The 27,123-nt window shown below is 43.3% G+C and overlaps 2 protein-coding genes across 4 annotated transcripts in view; one reads left to right on the forward strand and one right to left on the reverse strand.

The window, feature by feature from the left end:
- Window positions 1-62: 62 nt before the first annotated feature.
- On the reverse strand, window positions 63-26,525 carry wars1 (tryptophanyl-tRNA synthetase 1). Of its 2 annotated transcripts, none has more exons than XM_033026517.1 (11): window positions 26,448-26,525; window positions 23,604-23,746; window positions 17,483-17,696; window positions 14,606-14,714; window positions 12,323-12,442; window positions 11,487-11,669; window positions 7,980-8,080; window positions 6,505-6,617; window positions 3,608-3,781; window positions 2,464-2,604; window positions 63-367 (listed from the first exon to the last, which is right to left on the reverse strand). In XM_033026517.1, exons 2-11 carry the CDS (start codon window positions 23,709-23,711, stop codon window positions 209-211), a joined length of 1,422 nt encoding a protein of 473 aa, XP_032882408.1. In that variant the 5' UTR covers window positions 23,712-23,746; window positions 26,448-26,525; the 3' UTR covers window positions 63-208. The 2 variants fall into 2 exon arrangements, with proteins under 2 accessions (XP_032882408.1, XP_032882407.1); XM_033026516.1 differs by lacking the exon at window positions 26,448-26,525 and adding an exon at window positions 25,382-25,635.
- The window catches only part of wdr25 (WD repeat domain 25), a 59,081-nt gene continuing 57,633 nt past the window's right edge, over window positions 25,676-27,123 (forward strand). Inside the window, exons 1-2 of one of the 2 annotated variants that reach the window (XM_033026514.1) lie at window positions 25,676-26,054; window positions 26,250-27,055. In XM_033026514.1, coding sequence (XP_032882405.1) covers window positions 26,315-27,055 — 741 coding nt within the window. In that variant the 5' untranslated portion in view covers window positions 25,676-26,054; window positions 26,250-26,314. Of the gene's footprint in view, window positions 27,056-27,123 lie in introns of both variants that reach the window. The other variant, XM_033026513.1, reaches the window with a different exon arrangement.

The raw sequence follows: 27,123 nt of genomic DNA on the forward strand, positions 1-27,123 counted from the left end.
TTGTGTAAATAATGTTCCACGAGAATGATTGATCACAATTAACTCCACTGTGCCGGAAATAATAGGTTTATAAATTAGTGGCATTTTTTTATATTATGAATTATTTGCCCATAATCATGATACACATTACCTCAACATAATGTTAAGATTTAAGCAAATGAACCATAACTTGATTCTCCATTTATATCGTGAATTTTGAAACATGTCATCAAAAGTCATATGCCAGTTTTCGAGGAGTCATGAACTGTTTCACCTCTTCATCAGTCACTTTCTTGCGTCGTGCTTGGTGTTCTGCTATGATCGGCTGCAGTGTTTGAATCAGAATTTTCTTCAGTTCTCCAGTGAGTAGTTTTCCACTTGAATAATCCTAAAGATAAGAAATATTAGATGTAACCTGGCTAATTACATCACTGGCCAAAATGGATCATCTATCAATAATCCTAATTTGAGGAAGGACATTCTTGCTATTGAGTCAGTGCAGCGTAGGTTTACAAGGTTAATTCCCGGGATGGCAGGACTGTCATATGCTGAGAGAATGGAGCAGTTGGGCTTGTACACTCTGGAGTTTAGAAGGATGAGAGGATATCTCATTGAAATATATAAATTGTTAAGGGTTTGGACATGCTAGAGGCAGGAAACATGTTCCCGATGTTGGGGGAGTCCAGAACCAGGGGCCACAGTTTAAGAATAAGGAGTAAGCCATTTAGAACGGAGACGAGGAAACACTTTTTCTCACAGAGAGTGGCGAGTCTGTGGAATTCTCTGCCTCAGAGGCTCTCTGGATGCTTTCAAGAGAGAGCTAGATAGGGCTCTTAAAAATAGCGGAGTCAGGGGATATGGGGAGAAGGCAGGAACGGGGTACTGATTGGGGATGATCAGCCATGATCACATTGAATGTCAGTGCTGGCTCGAAGGGCCGAATGGCCGACTCCTGCACCTATTGTCCATAATATCATTATCACTATAATTATGTATGAAGCAGGCCTTTCACTTTCACAAATATCCCCAGTTCCCTTCCCGCACCATCTAATTGTTTGTTAAAAATCCAGAATGTTTCACCTCCAATACTTCTTCACAAATTATTTCTCCAACACCCCTTTCACAGAAATGCAAACTTTCCGCTGTGACAGCACAGACTCTCATAAATGTCATGTAAACAATAGAAACTATTGGAGCAGTGGCTTCTTTTCTGCATTTCCCACACAAATAAATGCCCAGAAGTGTAGATAACATTCGAGGGCTGCTCTAAACACATTGGTCTTTAAGATAGACACAAAATGCTGGAGTAACTCAGAGGGATAGGCAGCATCTTTGAATAGAAGGAATGGGTGACATTTCAGGTCGAGACCCTTCTTCAGACTGAGAGTCAGGGGAGATGGAGATAAGGAAGGATAAAGTGTGAAAATGAGACATCAAAGAGTTCAAGAACAATGTAGAATAGATTATTGTTACCTAGGAGAAAGTGACAAGGAGGCACACAAAGATAACATCGAATCGGGCGGAAAATCAGACTGTTCGGAGAACCAAGAAAGGGAAGGGATGGAGTGAGAGGGGAAAGCAAGGGTTACATGATGATAGAAAAGTCAATATTCATACTTCTGGGGGGTGTAAGCTACGAGGTGATTTTCCTCCAACTTGCATTGGGCCTCACTCTGACAGTGGAGGAGGCCCTGGACAGAGGCGGGGGGGGGGGGGGGGGGGGGGGGGGGGGGAGTTAAAGTGTTTAGTAACCACAAGATCAGATAGGTTTAGGCGGACTGAGCAGTAGTTTTCACCGAAATGATCGCCTGTGCTTGGTCTCGCTGATACACAGGAGTCCACAACTGGAACTGCAGATACAGTAGATGGAGTTGGAGGAGGTGCAAGTGAACCTCTGCCGCACCTGAAAGGACTGTCGGAAAGGACTTGGACGAAGTCGAGGGAGGAGGTATAGGGACAGGTGTTGCATCTCCTGCGGTTGCAGGGGAAAGTACCTGGGGAGGGGGTGGTTTGGGTGGGAAAGGACGAGTTAACCAGGGAGTTAACCCTCAACTCCGTTCCTTCCTACACACGTTGGTCTTTAGGTTGAGATTTTAAACCGAGGCATCATGTGTTTTCTGAAGGGGAAGTGAAGAACCTAGCTGATTACACCTCTGGCCAACATGCATCCTTCAATCAGTATTATTAAAAAATATTGATGATATGGTTACTCTCACATTGCTGTAAGAGTCAGCTTGCTCAGGGTACTTTGGCTGCCACTTTTGCTGCTTTACAGCAGTGAATATACTTCCACCGCCATTTGTTGACAGTGTACTATGGTGAAAATAGGTTAGTCATAGAATCACGGCACTGAAACAGACCCTTCAGCCCACTGCTGACCATAGACCATTCATTTGTACTACATCACATTGCAGTGCAAAAATATACCATTTTAGGGACAAATGAAGTGAATAAAACTTTAAATAGTTTTAAGATTGTTCGAACCTGTTTTATCTTGTCTAGTGCCTCATCATCTTCTAGGAAAAAGCTCAAGTACATATAAGATACATCCACTTCCCAATTGCCACCAAGGCGCTGATGCTCCTCAATAGTATCTTTACCTCCTGAGAAAGCATGCTTGTTGATCTGAGGAAAAATTGATAGAATTAGATAAAGGACATTATTGCTGTTGTGCATTTGTAGATGTTGAATTCTTAACTTCAAAGAATAGCATTGCATTAAACCTTATTTACACGTAGGGGTGAAGTCACTGGTTTGACCAAGAAGTATGGGAATGGGAAAACTTTCTCAAAAGCCGATTCTGATCCATCTCCATTATTAAGGACCCCTATCACACCATATCTTCTCCAGTCTGCCATCTGGGAAGAGGTACAGGAGCATCAGCTGCAGAACCAGCAGGATGCTCCACAGCTTCTTCCCACGGGCAATAAAACTGGTTAACGGACTGTGTCCCCTCCCCATATATCATACACCAACACATCTAACCTCACCCATACTTTGACAGCTAGACACTTGTCAAAGCAAAGCCACTGTCCGGTCTGAAGGTCTGTTTTTAGTTCAATTTTAAAGTCTATTTTAGATATGTTAATTTTAAAGTTGTACGTATTTATTCTGTTTTTATTAACTGCACTGACAGCAACTGATTGAGAAGCAATTTCTCGTTTCAATTCAATTCAATTCAATTCAATTTATTTGTCATTTGAACCTCATTGAGGTTCAAACGAAATGTTGTTTCTGCAGTCATACACACAAGAAAGAACCAAGACACAACACAATTTACACAAACATCCATCACAGCGCATCTCCTCCTCGCTGTGATGGAAGGCAACGTCTTATCTTTCCCCTGCACTCCCCATTCCCCTCCCGATGTCAGAGTCAAAGCCCCCGGCGGGCGATGGTAATTGTCCCACAGCCATTAACGCCGCGCCGGGTGATGCAAGGCCGCGCTCCGGGTCTTGTTGTTGGAGCCCCCGGCGGGCGCTAGCAAAGTCCCACAGCCATTCCAAGCCGCGCCGGGCGATGATGTAAGCCCCCGCTCCAGGTTCCCTCTGTGTATGTAAGTACTCAGTGAAAATGACATTAAAGTAAATACTGAAAACTGAATTTTGATATATGTGATGAAGATGACCTTAGTTTTGATCTGTTTCGGGGTGTCTGTGAGGAAGATGGAAGAGTTAGGGTCACTGGCACTCATCTTCGTCTGTGCTCCTTGTAGTGCAGGGAAGAAGCTGGAGTGCAACAGTGCTGGCTTAGAGTAACCAATTCTTGGAGCTACATCTCGTGTCATCCGAAAATAAGGGTCCTATGAAAGAGTCATACAAAGGAGAAAACTTTCTCAAAAGCGGATTCCGAGTTAATCAATAGTTAAGGGCCTGTCCCACTTTCACCACCTAATTCACGACCTCTGCCGAGTTTGCCCTCGACTCGTACGCACAGCATGGTCGTCAAGAGGTCGTAGGGAGGTTGTGATGCTAGTCGTAGGTACTCGTGGCATCAAGTACGTTGCGGTGTTTTTCTAGCCTGATGAAAAATGTCCACGAGTAAAAAAGGTCGTGAAATAGGTCGTGAAAGTGGGACAGGCCCTTTACTGAATCAAGTTTTCAGCTTTTCACTGTACATGTAACAATAATAAACTAAATTAAAAATGTAACAGCAGTTTAGGAATACAGTAAGGAATTCATTAACATTTCAGATTTCAGATGGCTTATATACAAAGGTTCTTCCTCCTGCCTATATTCCTACCTCTGGCTTCACAATTCGTACTTCTTCTCACACCTTTTATCTTATCATCTGCCATTTAACCCCCCCATTACAATTAAAACACAAAGTACTTATGCTATAACTCCAGGATAAGCGCTCAACTAAGAAAACCAAGCCCAAAACCAAAGTATTATCTAACTAAATACACCAACTTATAATAAATGACTCCATATGCCACAAAAAATAACTACCTACATATTAATTAACTCTTTAAAAAAAAACTGATGGTGCAGATGCAAGTATATCATTGGGGTTATCAAGTGGGCACCTCCCTTCACTGGTGATTCGTTGAGTTAGGCCCACGACATCTCGGGAAGGCTCAACAGTTGGTTTGGGCGGCCCTTCGAGCCTGCACCGCCATTCAATATGATCATGGCTGATCATCCAACTCAGTATCCTGTACCTGCCTTCTCTCCATACCCCCTGATCCCTTTAGCCACAAGGGCCACATTTAACTTCCTCTTAAATATAGCCAATGAACTGGCCTCAACTACCTTCTGTGGCAAAGAATTCCAGAGATTCACCACTCTCTGTGTGAAAAATGTTTTTGCTCCTCCTTCTTTCTCTTCCTCCCGAGGTGTTCGGCCCTCCTTAATATTGCTAACCAATTTCTTAATTCTTCTTGCAAAACATTAATTCCTCGCTCTCAACTATGGCCTTTCTCAACTGTTTCCTCTCTTTCACTAATCACTTGATTTCTCTGTTGTCTCGAACTAACCACTTGTAGAGCTTGCACCTCCTTTTTCTCAATAATACAAATCTCCCATCTTATCTAGCGTGTTTCCACTGTCCCTTTCAGACTCTATATCAAATCTATATTAACAGTTTCCCATTCCTTTCACTTGCCCATGGCCATTTAACTCTAGGTTTCAGCCCACCGTTCTTCTCCCTGACTGGCAGGTTAACCTCACCACCTCCTACATCCCCCTCTACAGCACTTGTTCCCTCCTCATCAGTAACTGGCGTAATGATATCCTGCGAACTGTGGTTTCCTACCTGTCGCTGGACTTCACTCGACTGACTTCTCAAGAAGTACAGCTAAATACGATTTCCTTGCACTCCCTCTAACAAGCACGTCTTCCTTCCCTGATGTATTCCGAGGCCCTTTGCTGTTGTTACTTTCTGCCAACCACAAGTACAGACCTGGAGCTTCTTTCCCTCTACTATTGAGCCGCTGTCCTTCATTGATGCGCTAATCCTACTCGTGGTCTTTCCCGTTCCGTGGTCTGTAGCCAGGTAATCCACCCACGAGTCATCTTCCGCTCCCGCTCCCGCACACTCTAGGGGTATTTTTTAAATTTGTCGTAGCTTTTTATGGGTGCAGTGAGTGTTTACAATATACGCCACTGCTGCAATGAGGTGCTAACCCATAACAGCTCCAGTGGCGGCCATTCCCTCCTGTCAGCTGTCTCTCCAACCCGTCACATGGACTTGCCCTAGTTGTCAGCTGCTCTGTTCACAGTAGTCACTAGCTGGGCTAGAGGTTAAATTACAATTAAAACACAAAGCTGCATCTACCTATCACTCACCAGGCTTTGTCCTGCCACCCTCTCTTCCAGCTTTCTCCTCCCCTAACACAATCAGTCTGAAAAAGGGTCCCGACCCAAAGTGTTGCCTCTGTTCTCCAGAAATGCTGCTGGACCTGCTGAGCTACTCCAGCACTATGTGTCTTTTTGTAAACCAGCTTCAGCAGTTCCTCGTTTCTCCATTCTATTTTAATTGTTGGCTTTGGGATAACCAGACCTGGTAAAGGGGGATTATTCTGTTCTTCCTCAAAGAATATCAAACATTTTGGTTGTCCATAAGACATAGCAGTAGTATTAGGCCATTCAACTCATCGGGTCTACTCCACCATTTGATCATGGCTGATCTATTTTTCCCCCACAACCCCATTCTCCTGCCTTCTTCCCGGAACCTTTCACACCCTTACTAATCAAGAACCTATCTTTCAATGCTTTAAATATACCCAATGACTTGGCCTCCACAGCCATCTGTGGCAATGAATTCCACAGATTCACCACCCTCGGGCTAAAGAAATTCCTCCTCAGCGCCTTCCCGATTTTGTCACTTTCACTGAGACCGTGGAATAAACTTGCTTCGGTGCTCTTTGGCTGACAATAGTAAATAAAAATGACTTGTAGGGGAAATAACCACATTCCATGCACTCCAAATTCAAATATTGTAGAGAAAATGACGATCCCTGCAATCTTATACGAAAAAAGGGGCACTTTTCAAATATACTTTTCAATGATACTTAGCTCTGACCTGGTCAATGGCACAAGGAATAAGACACTGAATATCCTTTCTTCCATTAAAGATTTGTGGAAATGAGGAGCTGAACGACGGAGCAGCCTGTATTGCAGGGAAACTGATCTTTCCTGCCGATTAAAAATAATGTGAAGATCTTTAAATGTGAGCAATCAAATATTTAAACCCAATACAGTCCAGATACCCCCCCCCCCCAAAAAAACAAAGCCTAGACCCTGCTGTAGTTCAGAGTTAAGTTAGAGTGTAGTTTAGTTTTAGTTTGGAGATACAACGCCTGGGGCCAACCGAGTCCGCACCGACCAGCGATCCCCACACACTAACCCCACCCTACACAGACTAGGGACAGTTTACAATGATACCAAGCCAATGAGCCTACAAAATTGTACATCTTTGGAGTGTGGGAGGAAACCGAAGATCACGGAGAAAACCCACGCGGTCACAGAGAGAACGTACAAACTCCATACAGACAGCACCCATAGTCGGGATCGTACCCGGGACTCTGGCGCTGCAAGCACTGTAAGGTAGCAACTCTACCGCTGCACCACCGTACCGCCCATGTGCAGTTTGTTTGGAGAAGCCAAATGCAGATTGGGTGAGCTATTTGCACGGCATCCACATGCAGTCCTCAGGGGAAGTGGGAGGTTCTCGACTACTCAGTTCCCTGACACCTTAATTCTTCCACTCCCCAATCTGACCCATCTTCATGTGGCCTTCAGCACTATGCTAACAAGGTCCAACATCAGCATTGTATCTTTCACCTGGGCACAGTGCAGCTTTCCTGACTCAATATCTAATTCAACATTACCAGGAAACCTGTTCTGTCAGTTTCTCTGGCCAGTTCTATTAAAGGTTGTCAATTTTAATCTGGATTTTCTCTCTCCAATACCATCGCCTGATCTGCTGCACATTCCCTATGGCTCTGACCTGCATGGCACCTGTTATGCTCATTCTTTTGTTTTCTTTCTCTCAATTATGTTAACTTTTATGTAGTTGTGTGTCCTGTTGCTTTTTCTAGTAAGACTGTATGGTAAATAGAGTTTCACTGTACCTTAATTGGCACACGTGACAAAATACTTATGAACCTTTAAATTCATTACCATGCCAGTAAGATAATTTTATCAATAATTGATCATCAGTGTGATCAGCCTATCAGAGATATTCTCATCTCAGAAGATCAGTCTGAAGAAGAGTCCCGACAAGGAACGTCACCTATCCAGGTTCTCCAGAGATGCTGCCTGACCTGCTGAGTTATGCCACCACTTTGTGTCTTTCCTTCCGAGATATTGTCATATTCATTCCTTCCCATCTCTTTCCCAGTTCATGCAAGCAATCTTTGACGTGAAATGTTAACTCTGTCTTTCCTCTAAATGTTCGTTTTTAAACCATCAAGATGCTTCCAGACACTCTGGGGCATAAAAACAGCCCACCTCAACCAACCAATGAACCTTGAAAATAAGAAACATTAATCTTACCTATACAGTCACTATCTCCAAAGCCAAAGATTCCCTTCACTTGATTAAAAGTAACATGTTTCTGTATTTTAACCACATTTTGATAGAATCCTGGGCTTTGCCTGCAGAAAAAAAAACGGGAATTAAAACAATGTTATCTCTGTGAGGGGAAAAAAGCAAGTTAGGATTAATGAATAATCTTCCTAAAGTTATCACAACTAATAATAATTGCATCCTGGCCACACACTCATCTCCCCGCTACCTTCAGGTAGAAGTTACAGGAGCCTGAAGACCAGGTTCAGGAATAGCTACTTCCCCACAGCCATCAGGCTATTAAACTCGGCTCGGACAAAACTCTGAACATTAATAGCCCATTATCTGTTTATTTGCACTTTATCAGTTTATTTATTCATGTGTGTATATATTTATACAATGGTATATGGACACACTGATCTGTTCTGTATTCATGCCTACTATGTTCTGTTGTGTTGAAGCAAAGCAAGAATTTCATTGTTGTATCAGGGACACATGACAATAAACTCTCTTGAATCTTGAATCACTATTTATCTGATTATGTAGACGATATTTCTGGTTATTGTGTTTTATGACTGTAGGCAAATTAATTTTCCTCCTGGAATTCATAAAGTTCTAAAGTATCGTAAACAGGTGTCTTCGAAGCCATGTGTCTCTGTTATCGTAGGCAGTTTGTAAGGAGAATGATATATTGGCATTCATTGCATGAGTATAGCAGCAAGGATGTTTCAATACACCAGGGCCTAGCTGACAATCCATCTGAAGTTTTCCTGTTTAAAAAAAAGACACAAAGTGCTGGAGTAACTCAGTGCGTCAGGCAGCATCTCTGGAGAACACGGATAGGTGACATTTCGGGTCGGGACCTTTCTTCAGACAGATTGAAGGAGGGGGTGGAGGAGCTGGAAGAGGGGTGGACAGGACAAAAAGAAAGGACACAAAGTGCTGGAGTAACTCAGCAGGTCAGACAGCATCATGGAGAACATGTTTTAAGTCGGGCCTCATTATAGCAGCTGCAGAGTTGAGGGTTTCACCAGGCCCGATGGTGTAGAAGGTAGTGCTGCTGTCTGACAGCTCCAGCGATGCGTCTTCACGCTGGCCATGGGCGGTGGCTGCGTGGAATTTGCACATTCTCCCTGCAACCTCACATCCACGTACGCTGATTGGCAAGTTCAATGTCTGCTGAAAATGGCTCCCTGAGAATCGGGGAGGGAGGGTCGATGAGCATACGAGACCCCGTAAGACACCGGAGCAGAATTAGGCCATTCGGCCCATCGAGTCTGCTCATTATTCGATCATGGCTGATCTATTTTTCCCTCTCAATCCCATTCCCCTGCCTTCTCCTCAGAGAGGATAGAAGCCAGGAAAAATAAGTGGGGAACGGGAATTGCTCTGAGCCAATAGAATCAGTGAGTTGTGTGGCCTCCCTGTACGTCATGCGGAGATTTATCAGATACATGCGTTACAGCACGTGCTTTTATGTCTTCCTGCAGGTATTTCTCATCCTGGGTCAATTAATTATAAAGGGTATGTTGATCATTAATGAATCCTTGTCAAGCTCAATAATCACTGATCATTTGACTGCATGGTTAGAACCACAGATTTACAGTGCAGGAGACACTGGGTCCATGGAGTCAGTACTGGCTGTATGGCCAAGTAGTCCAATCATGCTCAGTTTTCTCATTGCAACAGTAGATCGGCCAGTATTCACAAATTAGCAGTGAAAGAAAAGTAATACAATTCACTTCAGTGATTCTTTCAAAGTCAAGTCAAGTTAATTCGTCACGTACACGTACGAGATGTGCAGTGAAATGAAAAATTGGCAATGCTCGCGAATGTGCAAAAAACCAAACAAACTACAAACAGAATGGAACAGAATCACATATTACATAATTGTGGGAGGGAAGAAAAAGGAAAAAAACAGCAATTTAAAAAAGACACCACACAACAGTATAATTAGTTCCTGGAGAGATAGGAGTTTACAGTCCTAATGGCCTCTGGGAAGAAACTCCTTCTCATCCTCTCCGTTTTCACAGCATGGCAACGGAGGCGTTTGCCTGACTAGCAGCTGGAACAGTCCGTTGCTGGGGTGGAAGGGGTCTCCCATGATCTTGTTGGCTCTGGAGTTGCACCTTCTGATGTATAGTTCCTGCAGGGGAGCGAGTGTAGTTCCCATAGTGCGTTCGGCCGAACGCACTACTCTCTGCAGAGCCTTCTTGTCCTGGGCAGAGCAATTCCCAAACCAAATCGTGATATTTCCGGACAAGATGCTCTCCACAGCCATTGAGTAGAAGCACTGGAGGATCCTCAGAGACACTCTGAATTTCCTCAATTGCCTGAGGTGGTAAAGGCGCTGCCTTGCCTTACTCACGAGTGCTGCGGCGTGTGATGCGAGTCAAACATCTTTTGATATTTTTTCAGTTTAGTAGACCATAAAAAATATATAATTTTCCTGAGCAAATTCTCCTCTGTAGTGACTTTCTCCTCTGCTGCCGTCAGAATACCATATAACTCTGATTTGATTAATTAAATATCAGAGTCATCAATGGCTAATTGTAGTACGAGCTGGGAAATAATTAATTCCACATCTGAAGCCCAAGTTTACTCCCCATTATTTATTTGTTCTTATTATAATCTTTTTATTTTTACAGGGGCACGGTGGAGTCTGTACTCACGTACTGCATAAACACGTGGTACTCCAACTGCAACTGCTCAGACAGGAAGGCTCTGCAGAGGGTAGTGAGGGGAGCAGAGAGGATCACTGGCATCTCCCTACCCTCGGTACAAGAACTGTTCCAGAGCCGCTGTCTGAAAAAAGCTCTGAGAATAGCTAAGGACAAACTGCACCCCCTCCACACACACCTGGATCTCCTGCCATCAGGCAAGAGATACCGTAACATCAAAGCCCGGACAACCAGACTGCTAAACAGCTTCCTGCCACAGGCTGTGAGGCTGCTAAACAGTCACTTTGTACTCAGTCACCTGATTCTGCGGCTTTGCACTGACATTTTAATAACTCCGGCACTGGCCACTCAAATCAGCTGCCCTGGACATTTTAATGATTGGTTTTACTGTATTTTAATGTTGCTGTTTTACCTGCTTTTAACTATTTATACTGTTTCATCAGGGACTGAATTGTTTTTACTGTTATTATGTGTGAAATGTGTAAGTTTCATGTGCGATGCTCCGGTATTCCCTGGGAAACGTCTTCTCATTTTGCACTGTACAACTGTTGCTTTGCAAGATGACAATAAAGGTTGATTGATTATTTTTTTGTTATTACGGGTTTACAGAGTACTCTTAACATATCTGTTGTGATGCCGCAAGTAAGAATTTCATTGTTCTGTTATCAGGACATAAGACATTGAAACACTCTTGAATCTGTTTTTCTATTAAACAAAGGCCAGACACCACTACTGTTCTTCATATAAATTAAACCCATTGTTTCCCAGATGACATAGCAATGAAGACACAATTGTAACAGTACGATGAACATACCCCATGTAATCCAGATCGGAGAAGATGAAGGTTTTATTCACATCAAAGCCACAAGCAATGATGTCTTTAGTATTCTCTAAAGCATATTTGTAGGCTTGTTCTAGCGTTATGTCTTTCCACAGGTATTTCTCATCATCGGTCAACTGAATTACAAGAGGTACATTGAAAACATCTTGCAGCCACCTGTTTAATAGAAATATCCGGGTATGAATACGCTCTGCATTTTCAAAAGAAAAATATACACATTGAAAAGGCAATGGTACCATTTTTCAGCATGGACGCACTTTTAAGGATCAATAGACTAAGTGGGACCCATTGGGTCCCGGTCACATGGGAGGCCTGGTCCCCCAACGTAACCCATTCCCCAACGCAATATTCCACCACTTGCCCATAGCCCCTAACTGCGCAGGCGCGGCTCATTTCCCTTCATCCTCCAGCACTCCCTCCCCTTCATAGAAACATAGAAAATAGGTGCAGGAGTAGGCCATTCGGCCATGTGTAGGGGAGAGGGGTGTGTGGGGTGGGGGGGGGGGGGAACTCGGAGAAAAAAACGGGGAAGAGCCATGGGGGAGAGGGGGGCATCACGGGGGAGGGGGAGAGGAGCCAGCAAGGTTGACCAGAGGGTAGTGGCTGGAATTGACGGCGCGATGGGGATTCACAATGCTGGCTTCCATCTTAATGCAAGTTGTATCTCCACCAACCTTTTCACCACTACTCTCAAGAAGCACAAGACACATTGTATGCAGATGCCGAGAAGTGTGTTCAGCTCTGGCTGAACAATTTCTAATCTTGTGACGTGGACTCGATAAGGAGAAGATCTCAGTTGACACACTTACTTTGTGAAGATGAATGGAATAAGATGACCCATATGCATGGCCTCTGAAGAAGGACCCCGACCAGTATACAGGTAAAAGGATTTCTTTGTTTCAAAGGCGTCAAGGATCTGCTGCATATCTCTTTAAAACAGATGATCAAAACGTATGTTTCAAAAATACAACTGATGCAGCATTACAATACAAAAACCTGTTCTTGGAAGATTTGAGAAACAATTTTACAAGAATGGAAATATCTAAACCAATCCATTTTAAAATAAATTCACATCACATAGATTTTAATTAAAAATTGCAACACACTACGGCACAACAAATTCCAATAACATTTTACTAACCAATACTACATAAACAGAAGATTTTTTTTGTTTCATCATTATCATATGAATTTTCTTTTCCTTTCCACTCATAATATTTTGATATAAAAATCTGCTATAAAGCTAAAATTTGTTCTGAATTGGCACGTTGAAGTAGATTGGGTAAATGAATTGCTTAAATAATGGTAATTGTTTCTAAAGAAATACTACTAATTAACATTGTTTAAATGTATAGCAATTACCAAGTAAAGATGATATAGATATATAATAAAAGCATAACCTTTTCCCCTCAGAACAGAATACAGTGATAAAATACAGAACAAAACCATAAAACGTAGAACAGTACGTTAAAAAGTAGAACCACATTGCAGACACCTTCCAGTCTTTGTGCAATAAGAACCTGCCCTGCACATCTGCTTTATGCTTTCCCTCCTCACCTTGAAGCTATGCCCTCCAATAATCAACATGTCAACACTGGAAAAATTATTCTGACCACCTACTTTGCTTCTCGTAATTTTGTAAACTTCTTCCAGGTATTCCTTTAGCTTCCAACGCTCCAGGGAAAACTATCCATGTTTGTCCAACCTCTGCCGATATCTAGTAATCCACGCAGCGTGCTGGTAAACCTCTCCACTCTGTCCAAAACATCCACATCCTAACCGATAATGGGGCAACCAGAACTGCAAGCAATACTCCAAATGTGACCTGACCAAAGTTGTATAAAATTGCAAAAATAACTTGTACTCAGTGTCCCGGCCAATGAAGCCTTCTTTACCGCTCTATCTACTGGTTTGCTGCCTGCAGGGAGCCATACACTTGGACCCAATGATCCCTCTGTGCATTAATGTTATTGGTCATTTTCACCTTCCATAGAAACATAGAAAATAGGTGCAGGAGTAGGCCATTCGGCCCTTCGAGCCTGCACCGCCATTCAATATGATCATGGCTGATCATCCAACTCCGTATCCCGTACCTGCCTTCTCTCCATACCCCGATCCCCATAGCCACGAGGGCCACATCTAACTCCCTCTTAAATATAGCCAATGAACTGGCCTCAACTACCTTCTGTGGCAGAGAATTCCAGAGATTCACCACTCTCTGTGTGAAAAATGTTTTTCTCATCTCGGTCCTAAAAGATTTCCCCTTTATCCTTAAACTGTGACCCCTTGTTCTGGACTTCCCCAACATCGGGAACAATCTTCCTGCCTGTCCAACCCCTTAAGAATTTTGTAAGTTTCTATAAGATCCCCCCTCAATCTTCTAAATTCTAGCAAGTACAAGCCAAGTCTATCCAGTCTTTCTTCATATGAAAGTCCTGACATCCCAGGAATCAGTCTGGTGAACCTTCTCTGTACTCCCTCTATGGCAAGAATGTCTTTCCTCAGATTAGGAGACCAAAACTGTACGTAATACTCCAGGTGTGGTCTCACCAAGACCCTGTACAACTGCAGTAGAACCTCCCTGCTCCTATACTCAAATCCTTTTGCTATGAATGCTAACATACCATTCGATTTCTTCACTGCCTGCTGCACCTGCATGCCTACTTTCAATGACTGGTGTACCATGACACCCAGGTCTCGTTGCATCTCCCCTTTTCCTAATCGGCCACCATTCAGATAATAGTCTACTTTCCTGTTTTTGCCACCAAAGTGGATAACCTCACATTTATCCACATTATACTGCATCTGCCATGCATTTGCCCACTCACCCAGCCTTTCCAAGTCACCTTGCAGCCTCCTAGCATCCTCCTCACAGCTAACGCTGCCCCCCAGCTTTGTGTCATCCGCAAACTTGGAGATGTTGCATTCAATTCCCTCGTCCAAATCATTAATATATATTATAAATAGCTGGGGTCCCAGCACTGAGCCTTGCGGTACCCCACTAGTCACTGCCATGTTCTAAAGGCACGAGTAAACACACATTTAGAGAATCACTTGCAATGAATACAGAACGAGATGAAAACATTACCAACCGATGAGAAAAGAAGATTCCTCGACGAAGAAAGTGATGAGCCTTTTGACCAGCGAGTTGTTCTAATCGATCGATCAACTCCTGATCAATTTTGCTACTTCCAAACCGAACTGAAAATCATGACATTTTCACAATTACCATAGGATCACATGCAAATGTTACTGAACTCAATTCCTTGTCCAAATAATAATGAAACGCTAAGATAGTTATTTCTAGAAAGTTATTTTCCTAATCTGTAAATGTCTACAATTGAGTTCGTACATTGTCAACAATAATGAGGACCAATAACAATCTTAGATGTATAAAAAGAACTGCAGTTGTTGGTTTACACTAAAGATAAGACACAAAATGCTGGAGTAACTCAGCGGGACAGGCACCATCTCTGAATAGAAGGAATGGGGAACGTTTCAGTTGAGACCCTTCTTCAGACTGAGAGTCAGGGGTGCGTAAGATACAGAGATAAGAGTGTAAGGTGTGAAAACGGGATATCGAAGGGAATGGGAATCTAGAAAAATGTAGAATAGATCATCGTTAGCTAGAAGAAGGTGACAACAAAGCATGCATTGATAACATTTAATCAAGGGGACAGTCAGACTGGTTGGAGAAGTAGGAAGGGGGGAGGGATGGAGAGGGAGGGGTTATTTGAAGTTAGAGAATCAATATTCATACCGCTGGGGTGTAAGCTGCCGAAGCATAAATATGAGATGCTGCTCCTCCAATTTGCATTGGCCTTCACTCTGACAATGGACGAGGCCCAGGACAGAAAGGTCAATATGGGAATGGGAGGGGGAGTTAAAGTGTTTAACAACGGGAGATCAGGTAGGTTCAGGTGGACTAGGCGGAGGTGTTCAGCGAAACGATTGCCGAGCCTGGTCTTGATCTCACCGATAGATAGAACAGCGGATACAGTAGATGAAGTTGGAAGAGGTGCAAATGAACCTCTGCCTCATTTGAAAAGACTGTCGGGGTCCTTGGACAGAGTCCAGGGAGGAAGTATAGGGACAGGTGTTGCATCTCCTGCGGTTGCTCTGTACTTGGGGAGGGAATGATTTGGGTGGGAAGGGATATGTTAACCACGGAGTTGCGGAGGGAACGGTCTCTGTGGAAAGTGGAAAGCGGTGGAGATGGGAGGATGTGGCAAAAATGTTGGAGGATTATGTGCTGTTTGCGATGGCTGATGGGATGAAAGGTGAGGACTCTGCCCTGTTGCGACTATGGGGAGGGGGAGCAAGAGCGGAGCTGCGGGATATCGAGGAGACCCTTGTGAGGGCCTCATCTATGATGGAAGAGGGGAACCCCCATTCCCTAAAGAATACGAACATCTCCGATGTCCCGGTACGAAACACCTCATCTTGGGCACAGATGTGGCGTAGACGGAGGAATTGGGAATAGGGGATAGAGTCTTTGCAATAGGCATGGCGGGAAGAAGTGTAGTCTAGATAGCTGTGGGAGTCATTAGGTTTATAACAGACGTCAGTCAATCTTAGATAACCAGTAAGAGTGAAACGTTACAGCAATGTGGTATTGGTCCGCCCTGTTTCGACAAATGCAATCAGCCCGGCGTGCACAATCAAATAAGATCAAATAGAACAAGTTGTCCTACAACTTTAGGCTGTGCACGCCATACGCAAGAAGAAGAAGTGTGGTATTAAAATATCTGTGTTGCCAGAATTTCAAGAGCTTTGAGAGAAGCGAAGTTGCTAACGAGAGCTTTCGTTCCATGGAGTATTTGCCACTCAAGCATTGTTGAGGATTAAAAGTGTTTAATTATATGTATCGACAATGGAACACCAAAATTCTCACCCGCAGTGACTTAACAGACCCTAAACGCAGTGCACACACTTGAAATAATAATATAAAAAATCAATAAATTAATAACCGTAATACTAAGTAGTCAGACTACTGCAAAAACCGAAGTGGATGGTGCAACCAAAGTCACTGTCCACTGAAGTTCATAGTTGCTGAGGTTAATGTTGTGTAGTGTTCAAGAGACTGATGGCAGGGAGTTAGTCCATGTTAAACACTATTTTTCATTCTGAACTCACCAATGCTTTAGGCTTACACAGAATCCTAATCAGCTATTCCTACATATATAATTTGTCTAATTTCAAAAATAATATTATTTTTAGTTTTTAGCGTTTTAGAGATACAGCATGAAAACAGGCTCTTCGGTCCCCCAAGTCCACACCGAACAATGATCACACCTACACCAATTCTATGTCATCCCAGTTTTGCATCCTACACACTAGGGACAATTTACAGAAGCCGATGAAACTGCAAACCTGCTCATCTTTGAAATGTGGGAGGAAACCTGGAAAAACCCCACATGTTCACAGGGAGAACGTACAAACACCTTACTGACATTACCCATAATCAGCATTGAAACCAGGTCTCTGGCACTGTAAGGCAGCAACTCTACCGCTGCACCACCGTGCCGCCTCAGGTTTTCCCCCCCAAAAAGTTCATTTTTTTTAGTTTTTAAGAGGATGGTTGGAAATAACTCAATGATTAGGCCAATTCAAAGACCAAGGTTTAGAAGGATATTTGCCAAATGCAGACAGGAGGGACTTGTGTACATGGGGCATCTTGGTTAGCATTGGCATGTGTAAATTGTTGTGTGTGTGTGTGTGTGTGCGCACGTGCTCTTAGGATAGTGTTAATGTGCAAGGATCGCTGGTCAGTGTGGACTCGGTGGGCCGAAGGGCCTGTTTCCTCTCTGTATCTCTAAACTAAAATGTTTGGTGTCCTTTGATGTAATAAAGAGCTTTATGTATTTTTGCTACGTCATTTGCAAGTAATGCTGAACATTGATCCAATAGCTATTTTACCACTAATATCTGCACATTTGTATCACAAAGAGAAGTACTGGGACAATTACCAATCAACTTGTCGTAGTCCACCCCCTTGGCACTGGATGTCTGCACGTTCCATGGGTCCACATAGTCACCATCATCCTCTGCTGGAGCTGGGCTGTCACTGCTAGTTGGGGTGCAGTTCGTGGGTGGCACGCCAACCTTGTATTCCTTTCCAGTCAATGCTTCATAATTCAGCTTCAATGTCAACAGTTCCTTTACTGCAGCATCAATTTCATCCTGAATGAGAAGTCAACAGTTTGTGAAATTAATGTGCTCTTTTAGAATTATTAAAATGAAGGAAAGAATATATTTCATTGATTATTTTTTACAGTTTCCCCTCTCCAATGCCGCACACTATCATCCAATCCGGTACAGTGAAGTGTCGACTCTGTAGCTTGCTTAATGTTGTTATTGGATTTTTAATAGAAAATAATTGTAATGTAATAACATTTATATTAAAAGGGACAGATGATAAATCCACACATTAATAGAAATGCCCATGGTTGAATAAATGTTTTAAATAGTTACGATTGGGTGAACTAGATCATCCTTTAGTATTAATTGAAAAATTGAGTGTGAACATTTCATTCACTAACAATGAACTATCGGGCTAAATTATGAACCCTGCCATGCAAGGAAAACTAAACGTAAACAGGGATTCAGCCTCAGATCACTCTCTATGACAGAAATTCTACAAGATCTGCTCTGCAGATGGCATAACATCCACAAGTTAATTTTTTTTCTCAGTAATATTTCCAATATCAGTTCCAAGGGCGGCACGGTGGCACAGCGGTAGAGTTGCTGCCTTACAGTGCCAGAGACCCGGGTTCAATCATGACTACGGGTGCTGTCTGTATGGAGTTTGTATGTTCTACCTGTGACTGCGTGGGTTTTCTCTGGGAGCTCTGGTTTCCTCCCACACTCCAAAGACGTACAGGTATGTAGGCTAATTGGCCTGGTAAAATTGTAAAAATTGTCCCTAGTGTGTGGGATAGTGCTAGTGTATGGTGTGCTCGCTGGTCGGCATGGACTCGGGGGGCCAAAGGGACGGTTTCCGAGCTGTATCTCTAAACTAAATCTTTAATGTTATCAGGCTGAGTAATCTGCTGCACCGAAAGCTCCACACATTCTGGAACTTGCTTCTCCAAAGACAGACACAAAAAGTTTGAGTATCTAAGTGGAACAGGCAGCATCTTTGGTGAGAAGGAATGGGTGACGAAATGGGTTAAGAAGGGTTTCGATCCGAAACGTCACGCATTCCTTCTTTCCAGTGATGCTGCCTGTCCCGCTGAGTTACTCCAGCTTTTTGTGCCTATCTTCGGTTGAAATCGGCATCCGCAGTTCCTTCATACACACTTGCTCACTCCAAGTCTACAAGCTGCCATAGGAATCAGACACGTGTGAGCATGTGTGTAGCTGCTGCATGCTGCAGCTGTTGAAACAGAGTACTGCAGATGCTGGTTAATACACCACACAGTGTGCTGGAGTAACTCAGCGGCTCAGGCAGCATCACTGGAGAACATGGATAGATGATGTTTCGGAAACCAAAATAAAGAAACTTTTCCCTAACATCTCACCCATTTGTGATAAATGTAAGTCTCAAGAAGCTACCATAGCGCACTCTTTTGTTTTTTGTATAAAAATCCAAATATTCTGGAACGAAATATTTGAAATCTTCACAAAACTATTTAAAAATAAAACTGATACCAAAAGCAGAATGGATTATCTTTGGAATAATGGAAGGTAGCCCTGAACTAAACGCGTTTCAAAATAATTTATTTAATTACGGGCTAATAACGGGGAAAAAGCTTATACTCAAATTCTGGAAAAATACTCCTTATACCAACAATAAAAATGTGGATTTCAAACATGTTCGAAACATTACACCTGGAAGATATGAGAATCCTCCTCGCAGGCAAAGCAGACCACTTCCAAAAGACGTGGTCTGCATTTATGGACTTACTACAAGCATAAGGTGCAACAGTAATTTAAAAAATAAATGGTGCCAGGATCTGGTAACGGGGGATGAAAAATACGGTTGGTATATCCCTTTTTACGTAGTGTTTTATAATAGAGCGATTGTTTCTCTTTCTTTCTTTCTTTTCTAGGGTCTATTTCCTAACTTTCTTCTCTAACTCTCTTTCTAATGGGCTTTCTTTTCCCAACACTTTCTTGCACTATCACGACTCTTTCTCATTTTCCTTACTTCTTTTATTTCTATCGTTCTTAAAACTAAAAAAATAAAGGGGTACAACAAATGTAATAAGATATATGTGGTGTGTATTACTGTAACTTATTGTACTTCTAATAAAAATAAATAAATTAAATTAAATTAAAAAAAAAGAAACAGAGTACTGCAGATGCTGAGTTACACCACACAGTGGAGTAACTCAGCGGCTCAGGCAGCATCACTGGAGAACATGGATATGTGATGTTTCGGTTTGAGGCCCTTCTTCAGACCCTTCAGCCGAGTTACTCCAGCACTTTGTGGCTTTCCATGCTGCAGCTGGCCTGATAAGGGAAGGCCTCGCTCTTGTTAGGTAACCTGGAGAGCAATTCCAAATAAATAAGAAAACAAAATAGAAAGTTATTAAGCTGCCTGGGTGGAATGAAAATTCAAAGCACTTACTTAAATAAGCATTTATATAACATTTTTTTTTTTGGGGGGTGACTCAGTGGAGCTGCTACCTCACAGTGCCTGAGACCCGGGTTCGATCCTGATCTCGGGTGCATGTTCTCCCTGTGACTGCTTGGTGCTCCATTTCCCCACCCATCTTCCAAAGATGTGCAAGCAGGTTTGTTGGTTAATTGGCGTCTGTGAATGTCCCTAGTGTGAAGAGAGTGGATACAAAAGTGGGATACATAGAACTAGTGTGAACGGGTGATCGATGGTCAGCACAAACATGGAAGACTAAAGGGCCCGTCTTCATGCTATATCTCCAAACCCAAAACCTAAACACTTACACTAACCCATGATAATAAGCACCTTAAACAAGTTATTGAACAGGATGAAGCATAACTGTTGCCAACACTTGCAATCCACTATTAAAAATGAACTTGTATATACTATGGAAGAGTGTGTAGGAAGGAACTGCAGATGCTGGTTTACATCGAAGATGAACACAAAATGATGGAGTAACTCAGCGGGATAGGCAGCATCTCTGGAGGGAAGGAATGGGTGACCTTTCGGGTCTTCTTCAGACTCGAAGTTTATTACTGGCTGAAAAATATTACCTTTCTGCCATAGTAATGCATGTGCTAACAGATAATGCTATTTATTAAATTGGAATGTGAAGTTTTTCAAATTCTTGTTGAAGCTAAATAGGATTTCTGCACTTCTTTGTGCTGTTAAAAGACTTTCAAGACTGCAAATAATTACAAGATTTGGAGTATAGTAGGGCAAGGAAAGGTGAAGAAAAATATTTCTTGAGCATGTGTTATAACGCATGTTTCCATAACACCAATTGGATATAATGGGAATGATGAATTAGGGAACACTTTTTGCATCATGCAGTTCAAATTTGATTTGAGGTGTTGTCATTGGAAACTTAAAAGTTATGATGGAAATTGACATGAAGAAAAAAAGCGGTCTTGGATTTAAACAGTATGGTGGGGGGGGGGTTTCAATGTAACCTCCCCACAGTATTCAGACACGATCGTCTTTTAAGAACCAAGCAGCTTTTTAAACACGGACAGTCACTAAAACTGATAATCGTTTCTACTGACATTTGCACAATGATTCTCTATGAACCAGTGGTTTGCAAATGTTGGCTTTTTAGCTTGCAGAAACAAACAATCTTGTGAGGAAAATGACTTTGTTATTGCGTGTCTGAAATCTCTAATCCTGTTCACAGAGCTCTGGCCAGAATAACCCCTTCCACCATTAGCCTTTGTCTTCTATGGGGAAGCCAATTCTTCATCCAATCCAGCAATTCACCGTGCATCCCATGCATATCAATTTTCTGGATCAGCCTACCATCAGGGACCTTGTCAAAGGTCTTACTAAAGTCCACAAAGACAGCCCTATTCTCATGAAACACCTTTGTCGACTCCTCAAAACAACTCAATCAAGTTTGTAAGGCATGATCTGCCCCACACACCATCAGTCCTCTGGGACCTCACCTGGCGATAGAGAGGATACAAAGTTCTTCATCAAGACCCTTGCAATCTCCGTCCTGCCTCCCTCAAAAACCTGGCATAGATCCCATCAGGCGCTGGGGACCATTCTACCATTATCTTCAAGAGGCCCAAACCTTCTTTCTTGGTATCACATTGCGGGAATAGTGCCGGAGGATTGGCGTACTGCGCATGTTGTTCCATTGTTTAAAAAGGGGTCTAAGAGTAAACCTAGCAATTATAGACCTGTTAGTTTGACGTCAGTGGTGGGCAAATTAATGGAAAGAATACTTATATATAAGCATCTGGATAAACAGGGTCTGATTAGGAACAGTCAACATGGATTTGTGCCTGGAAGGTCATGTTTAACTAATCTTGAATTTTTTGAAGATGTTACTCGGGAAATTGATGAGGGTAAAGCAGTGGATGTTGTGTATATGGACTTCAGTAAGGCCTTTGACAAGGTTCCTCATGGAAGGTTGGTTAAGAAGGTTCAATGGTTGGGTATTAATGGTGGAGTAGCAAGATGGATTCAACAGTGGCTGAATGGGAGATGCCAGAGAGTAATGGTGGATGGTTGTTTGTCAGGTTGGAGGCCAGTGACGAGTGGGGTGCCACAGGGATCTGTGTTGGGTCCACTGTTGTTTGTCATGTACATCAATGATCTGGACGATGGCGTGGTAAATTGGATTAGTAAGTATGCAGATGATACTAAGATAGGTGGGGTTGCGGGTAATGAAGTAGAGTTTCAAAGTCTACAGAGAGATTTATGCCAGTTGGAAGAGTGGGCTGAAAGATGGCAGATGGAGTTTAATGCTGATAAGTGTGAGGTGCTACATCTTGGCAGGACAAATCAAAATAGGACGTACATGGTAAATGGTAGGGAATTGAAGAATGTAGGTGAACAGAGGGATCTGGGAATAACTGTGCACAGTTCCCTGAAAGTGGAATCTCATGTAGATAGGGTGGTAAAGAAAGCTTTTGGTGTGCTGGCCTTTATAAATCAGAGCATTGAGTATAGAAGTTGGGATGTAATGTTAAAATTGTACAAGGCATTGGTGAGGCCAATTCTGGAGTATGGTGTACAATTTTGGTCGCCTAATTATAGGAAGGATGTCAACAAAATAGAGAGAGTACAGAGGAGATTTACTAGAATGTTGCCTGGGTTTCAGCAACTAAGTTACAGAGAAAGGTTGAACAAGTTAGGGCTTTATTCTTTGGAGCGCAGAAGGTTAAGGGGGGACTTGATAGAGGTTTTTAAAATGATGAGAGGGATAGACAGAGTTGACGTGGAAAAGCTTTTCCCACTGAGAGTAGGGAAGATTCAAGCAAGGGGACATGACTTGAGAATTAAGGGACTGAAGTTTAGGGGTAACATGAGGGGGAACTTCTTTACTCAGAGAGTGGTAGCTGTGTGGAATGAGCTTCCAGTGAAGGTGGTGGAGGCAGGTTCGTTTTTATCATTTAAAAATGAATTGGATAGTTATATGGATGGGAAAGGAATGGAGGGTTATGGTCTGAGCGCAGGTATATGGGACTAGGGAGATTATGTGTTCGGCACGGACTAGAAGGGTCGAGATGGCCTGTTTCCGTGCTGTAATTGTTATATGGTTATTGCCCCAGCATATGATGACACCCTTCACTGATCTCACTATCCAGTCTGAAGAGGGGCCTCAACCCATTCCTTCTCTCCAGAGATGTTGCCTGTCCCACTGAGTTACTCCAGCATTTTGTGTCTACCTTCACTATCCTCCATGTCCATCTCCTTGGTGAAAACTAATGCACAATATTTGTTTGGTGCCTTGCGCACATTCTCTTACTATAAGCATAAATTCTCACCCTCTGTGGTTCTACCTTCTCCAATAGTGACAGTCTTATTTTTAATGTATGCATAAAATGTGTAGGGAGTGACTTTAATCTGATTTGTCAATGATATTCCATGGACCCTTTCGGCCCTTCTAATTCACTACTTGAATAATCACCACATTTACACACAGTGTCAGTTTATACATTATCCAGAAATGTTACCTTTGGTGCTTTGTTTGACTTCAGCAATCGGATTGTGTCTCCTTGCCCTGCCACCTTCACATACAAATCCATTGGGGCTGTGGACGTTTCACAGTCATTCGCTGACATTTTCTTTAAAGTGAATTACTTGACAGTGTGTGCACCTGTAAATAAGTCAGATATAAACCTGTCACAGGATACCCGTACCTAGAACCCTGGTCCTGCACGCGTGGCCAAATCGATAGTCTCCACACATGTCTAGGATCAGGCTTGTTCCTCAGTCCCTCATGAAGACCACACTCGGGTCTCCTCCCCTCTTGCTAACCCCTCTCATACAACCATATAATAATTACAGCACGGAACCAGGCCATCCCGGTCCTTCTCGTCCGTGCCGAACACTTACTCTCACCTACCTGCACTCAGACCATAACCCTCCATTCCTTTCCCGTCCATATACCTATCCAATTTATTTTAAAATGATAAAATCGAAACTGCCTCCACCACTTCCACCGGAAGCTCATTCCACACAGCTACCACTCTCTGAGTAAAGAAGTTCCCCCTCATGTTACCCCTAAAGTTTTGTCCCTTAATTCTCAAATCATGTCCTCTTGTTTGAATCTTCCCTACTCTCAATGGAAAAAGCTTATCCACGTCTACTCTGTCTATCCCTCTCATAATTTTAAAGACCTCTATCAAGTCCCCCCTTAACCTTCTGCGCTCCAAAGAATAAAGACCTAACTTGTTCAACCTTTTTCTGTAACTTAGGTGGTGAAACCCAGGCAACATTCTAGTAAATCTCCTCTGTACTCTCTCTATTTTGTTGACATCTTTCCTATAATTTGGTGACCAGAATTGTACACCATACTCCAGAATTGGCCTCACCAATGCCTTGTACAATTTTAACATTACATCCCAACATCTATACTCATTGTTCTGATTTCCTTCTCTTCAGCTCCCTTCTCCCCTCCTTCTCCTCAAGTTCAAGTTCAAGTGAGTTTATTGTCATGTGTCCCTGATAGGACAATGACATTCTTGCTTTGCTTCAGCACACAGAACATAGTAGGCATTTACTACAAAACAGTGTGTCCATATACCATAATATAAATATATACACACATGAATAAACTGATAAAGTGCAAATATACTCCCCCCCCCCTCCTTTATCATTCCCTCCCACTTCTCTCCATAACCTTCTCTTCTCCCCCAACCGCTCCTCTCCCTACCCTCACCTCTCCCCCTGCCCACCCTCACCCTCCCCTCTCTGCACCTGAGACCATCTTTGCCTGAGACAACAATCCTCCAATCCCCGGACCCCCGGCACCCCAACCCCCTGGCTCTCAGGCCAGTCATCTCTCCCTAACCTTCCTCCCTCTCCTCCCTTCCTTCCCTACCTCTCCTCTCCGCCTCCCTTCCCTTCCTCACCTCACTTCTCCTCGCCTTCTCTCTCCTATTTTTACAAAATGTTAAATGGTCAGCTCGACATAGACTACAAGACCTACACCAAACCCAAACCAATTAAGAGCAGACGAGGACATTCGATCCAATTTGTGATCCCAGCTACAAAGACAGATGTGTACAGCAATTCGTTCTTCCCCCTCACAATTAAAGCATGGAATAATCTCCACCCTACTATAGTTACCCAACCAGATGCAACTAAATGTAAAATAGCTCTTTCTTCCCAATAACCCTTTCTGGCTTAAGCCCTCCCTCCACCACCTCCAGTTTAAATTCCAATGTGGAATATTTTGGAGGACCAAGTAACCAAGAACCAAGACCCCCTTCTCTCCACCTTCACTCACCAGCCGGTTGCATCAGCAACGCGCTGTCGCTCCTGGTCCAGCCGCCTCCCCCTCTCTCCCCACCGGGCCCGGGCCCGACCACACGCCGCGCCGCCTCTCCTCTCCTCTCCTCTCCTCCTCCTCCTCTCCTCCGCAGCCTGGACACAGAACCAACGATCCTACAGGATCTTTGCACAGAACGACAGCCGGGAGCGAGTGGCCGCAGAGTGAGACAGAGACTGAGACTGAGATGGAGGCGGGGACAGGGACGGACCGGAAGCCGGTGTCGGGCCTACTGGCGGACAGCCTCCTCCCTCCCTCCCTCCTCCCTCCCGGTCCGTCGCCGCCATTGCTGCCGCCGTGAGCCACCTCATGAGACGATCGCCTAGAGAACAAGGAACCTGTGGGCATTTGTCAACACCACAGCCTCGCCTTTCTGTGCGATCCCGCCGGGGCCCGACGGCAGGGGGTTGCCGTGGCAACGATATCTGGACCACTGACCCACCACTGCCTGAATGAAGTAACCGGCTTCCCCTGATCTCACTGGACATCCAATCCCCCTTTTTTACACAAAAGGGAGAAAATTCCACGTTTTAAGAGTGCATGGCCACCGAATGCGGTTGAAAAAATAATCACAGTGGGTATTTACATCATAATATCTGAGGGTATAATGTAATTGTTTCAATCTATAAACATATTCCATCTGCAGGAACGTCTAACGCCTTCATAGCCAGGAGCAGTGTGCAGATTATTTTACACAAAAGGGAGATAATTCCACGTTTTAAGAGTGCATGGCCACCGAATGCGGTTAAAACAATAATCACAGTGGAAAATAATCACAAACATCATCATATCTGAGGGTCTAATTTAATTGTTTCATTCTATAAACATGTTCCAACTGCAGGAACCTCTAACGCCTTCATAGCCAGGAGCAGTGGTGTGCAGATTCTTTCCATGACAGAACATGACATGAATTCGCTGGTTGCCTATGATTCCTCGGATTCAGAGACAGATTATGACAAAAGTGAGGACATCAAGACAGCTCAAGGAGAACAGGATTTTGCTCGCTCAAGTTTTAAAGTTCAACCTGCATTTCCAAGGCTGGAATCATCTGGATGCGGTCCAGAGGTAAACATTGCTTCATCTCATCGAAATGTGGAATGCAATTTCAACAGTGCACAGAATTGTGCGCAGAGACACTCCAATGCAACTTTCAGACCTCCAGGGACGACTTTAAATAATGTGACACGTTTTCAGTTTTCTAAAAGTGACTATGGAAATCCACGAGCTCTGCTGCAGAAATCTGCCAGAGATGGAAAAATGGACCATTCAGCACAGAAAAGGTTAATTCAAGATTCAGTGACTGATGCTCAAAATATTAGACCTTATGTACCCAAACGATTGAGGCAGAACGAAGCTGTAAATAATAAAAGCAATGAGCTTCGAGAAGGCACAGAAGTTGTCAACATTGGCATAGATTGTACTGCACCGGAAGAACACCGGTTAGGTCTGCTAAGCAGAGTTTCAGACTTCATAAAGCCCTTCTTGGAAAACACGCACAAAACCTCAAACATCCCGAACTGCTTGATGTTTGAACTGGCTCAGCACAAAGGACCAGTGACCACAGTACAATGGTGTCCCGTGGAGACACACAGCCACTTACTGCTCTCTGCCTCCCTGGACAAGTCCTTTAAGGTAGATGACCATTTAGAAAATAGATTCTGGGGATTATTAGCCAGCATAAGTTCTGAAAATCATTTATG

Source organism: Amblyraja radiata, chromosome 9 (assembly GCF_010909765.2).
Source record: "Amblyraja radiata isolate CabotCenter1 chromosome 9, sAmbRad1.1.pri, whole genome shotgun sequence".
NCBI lineage: Eukaryota > Metazoa > Chordata > Chondrichthyes > Rajiformes > Rajidae > Amblyraja > Amblyraja radiata.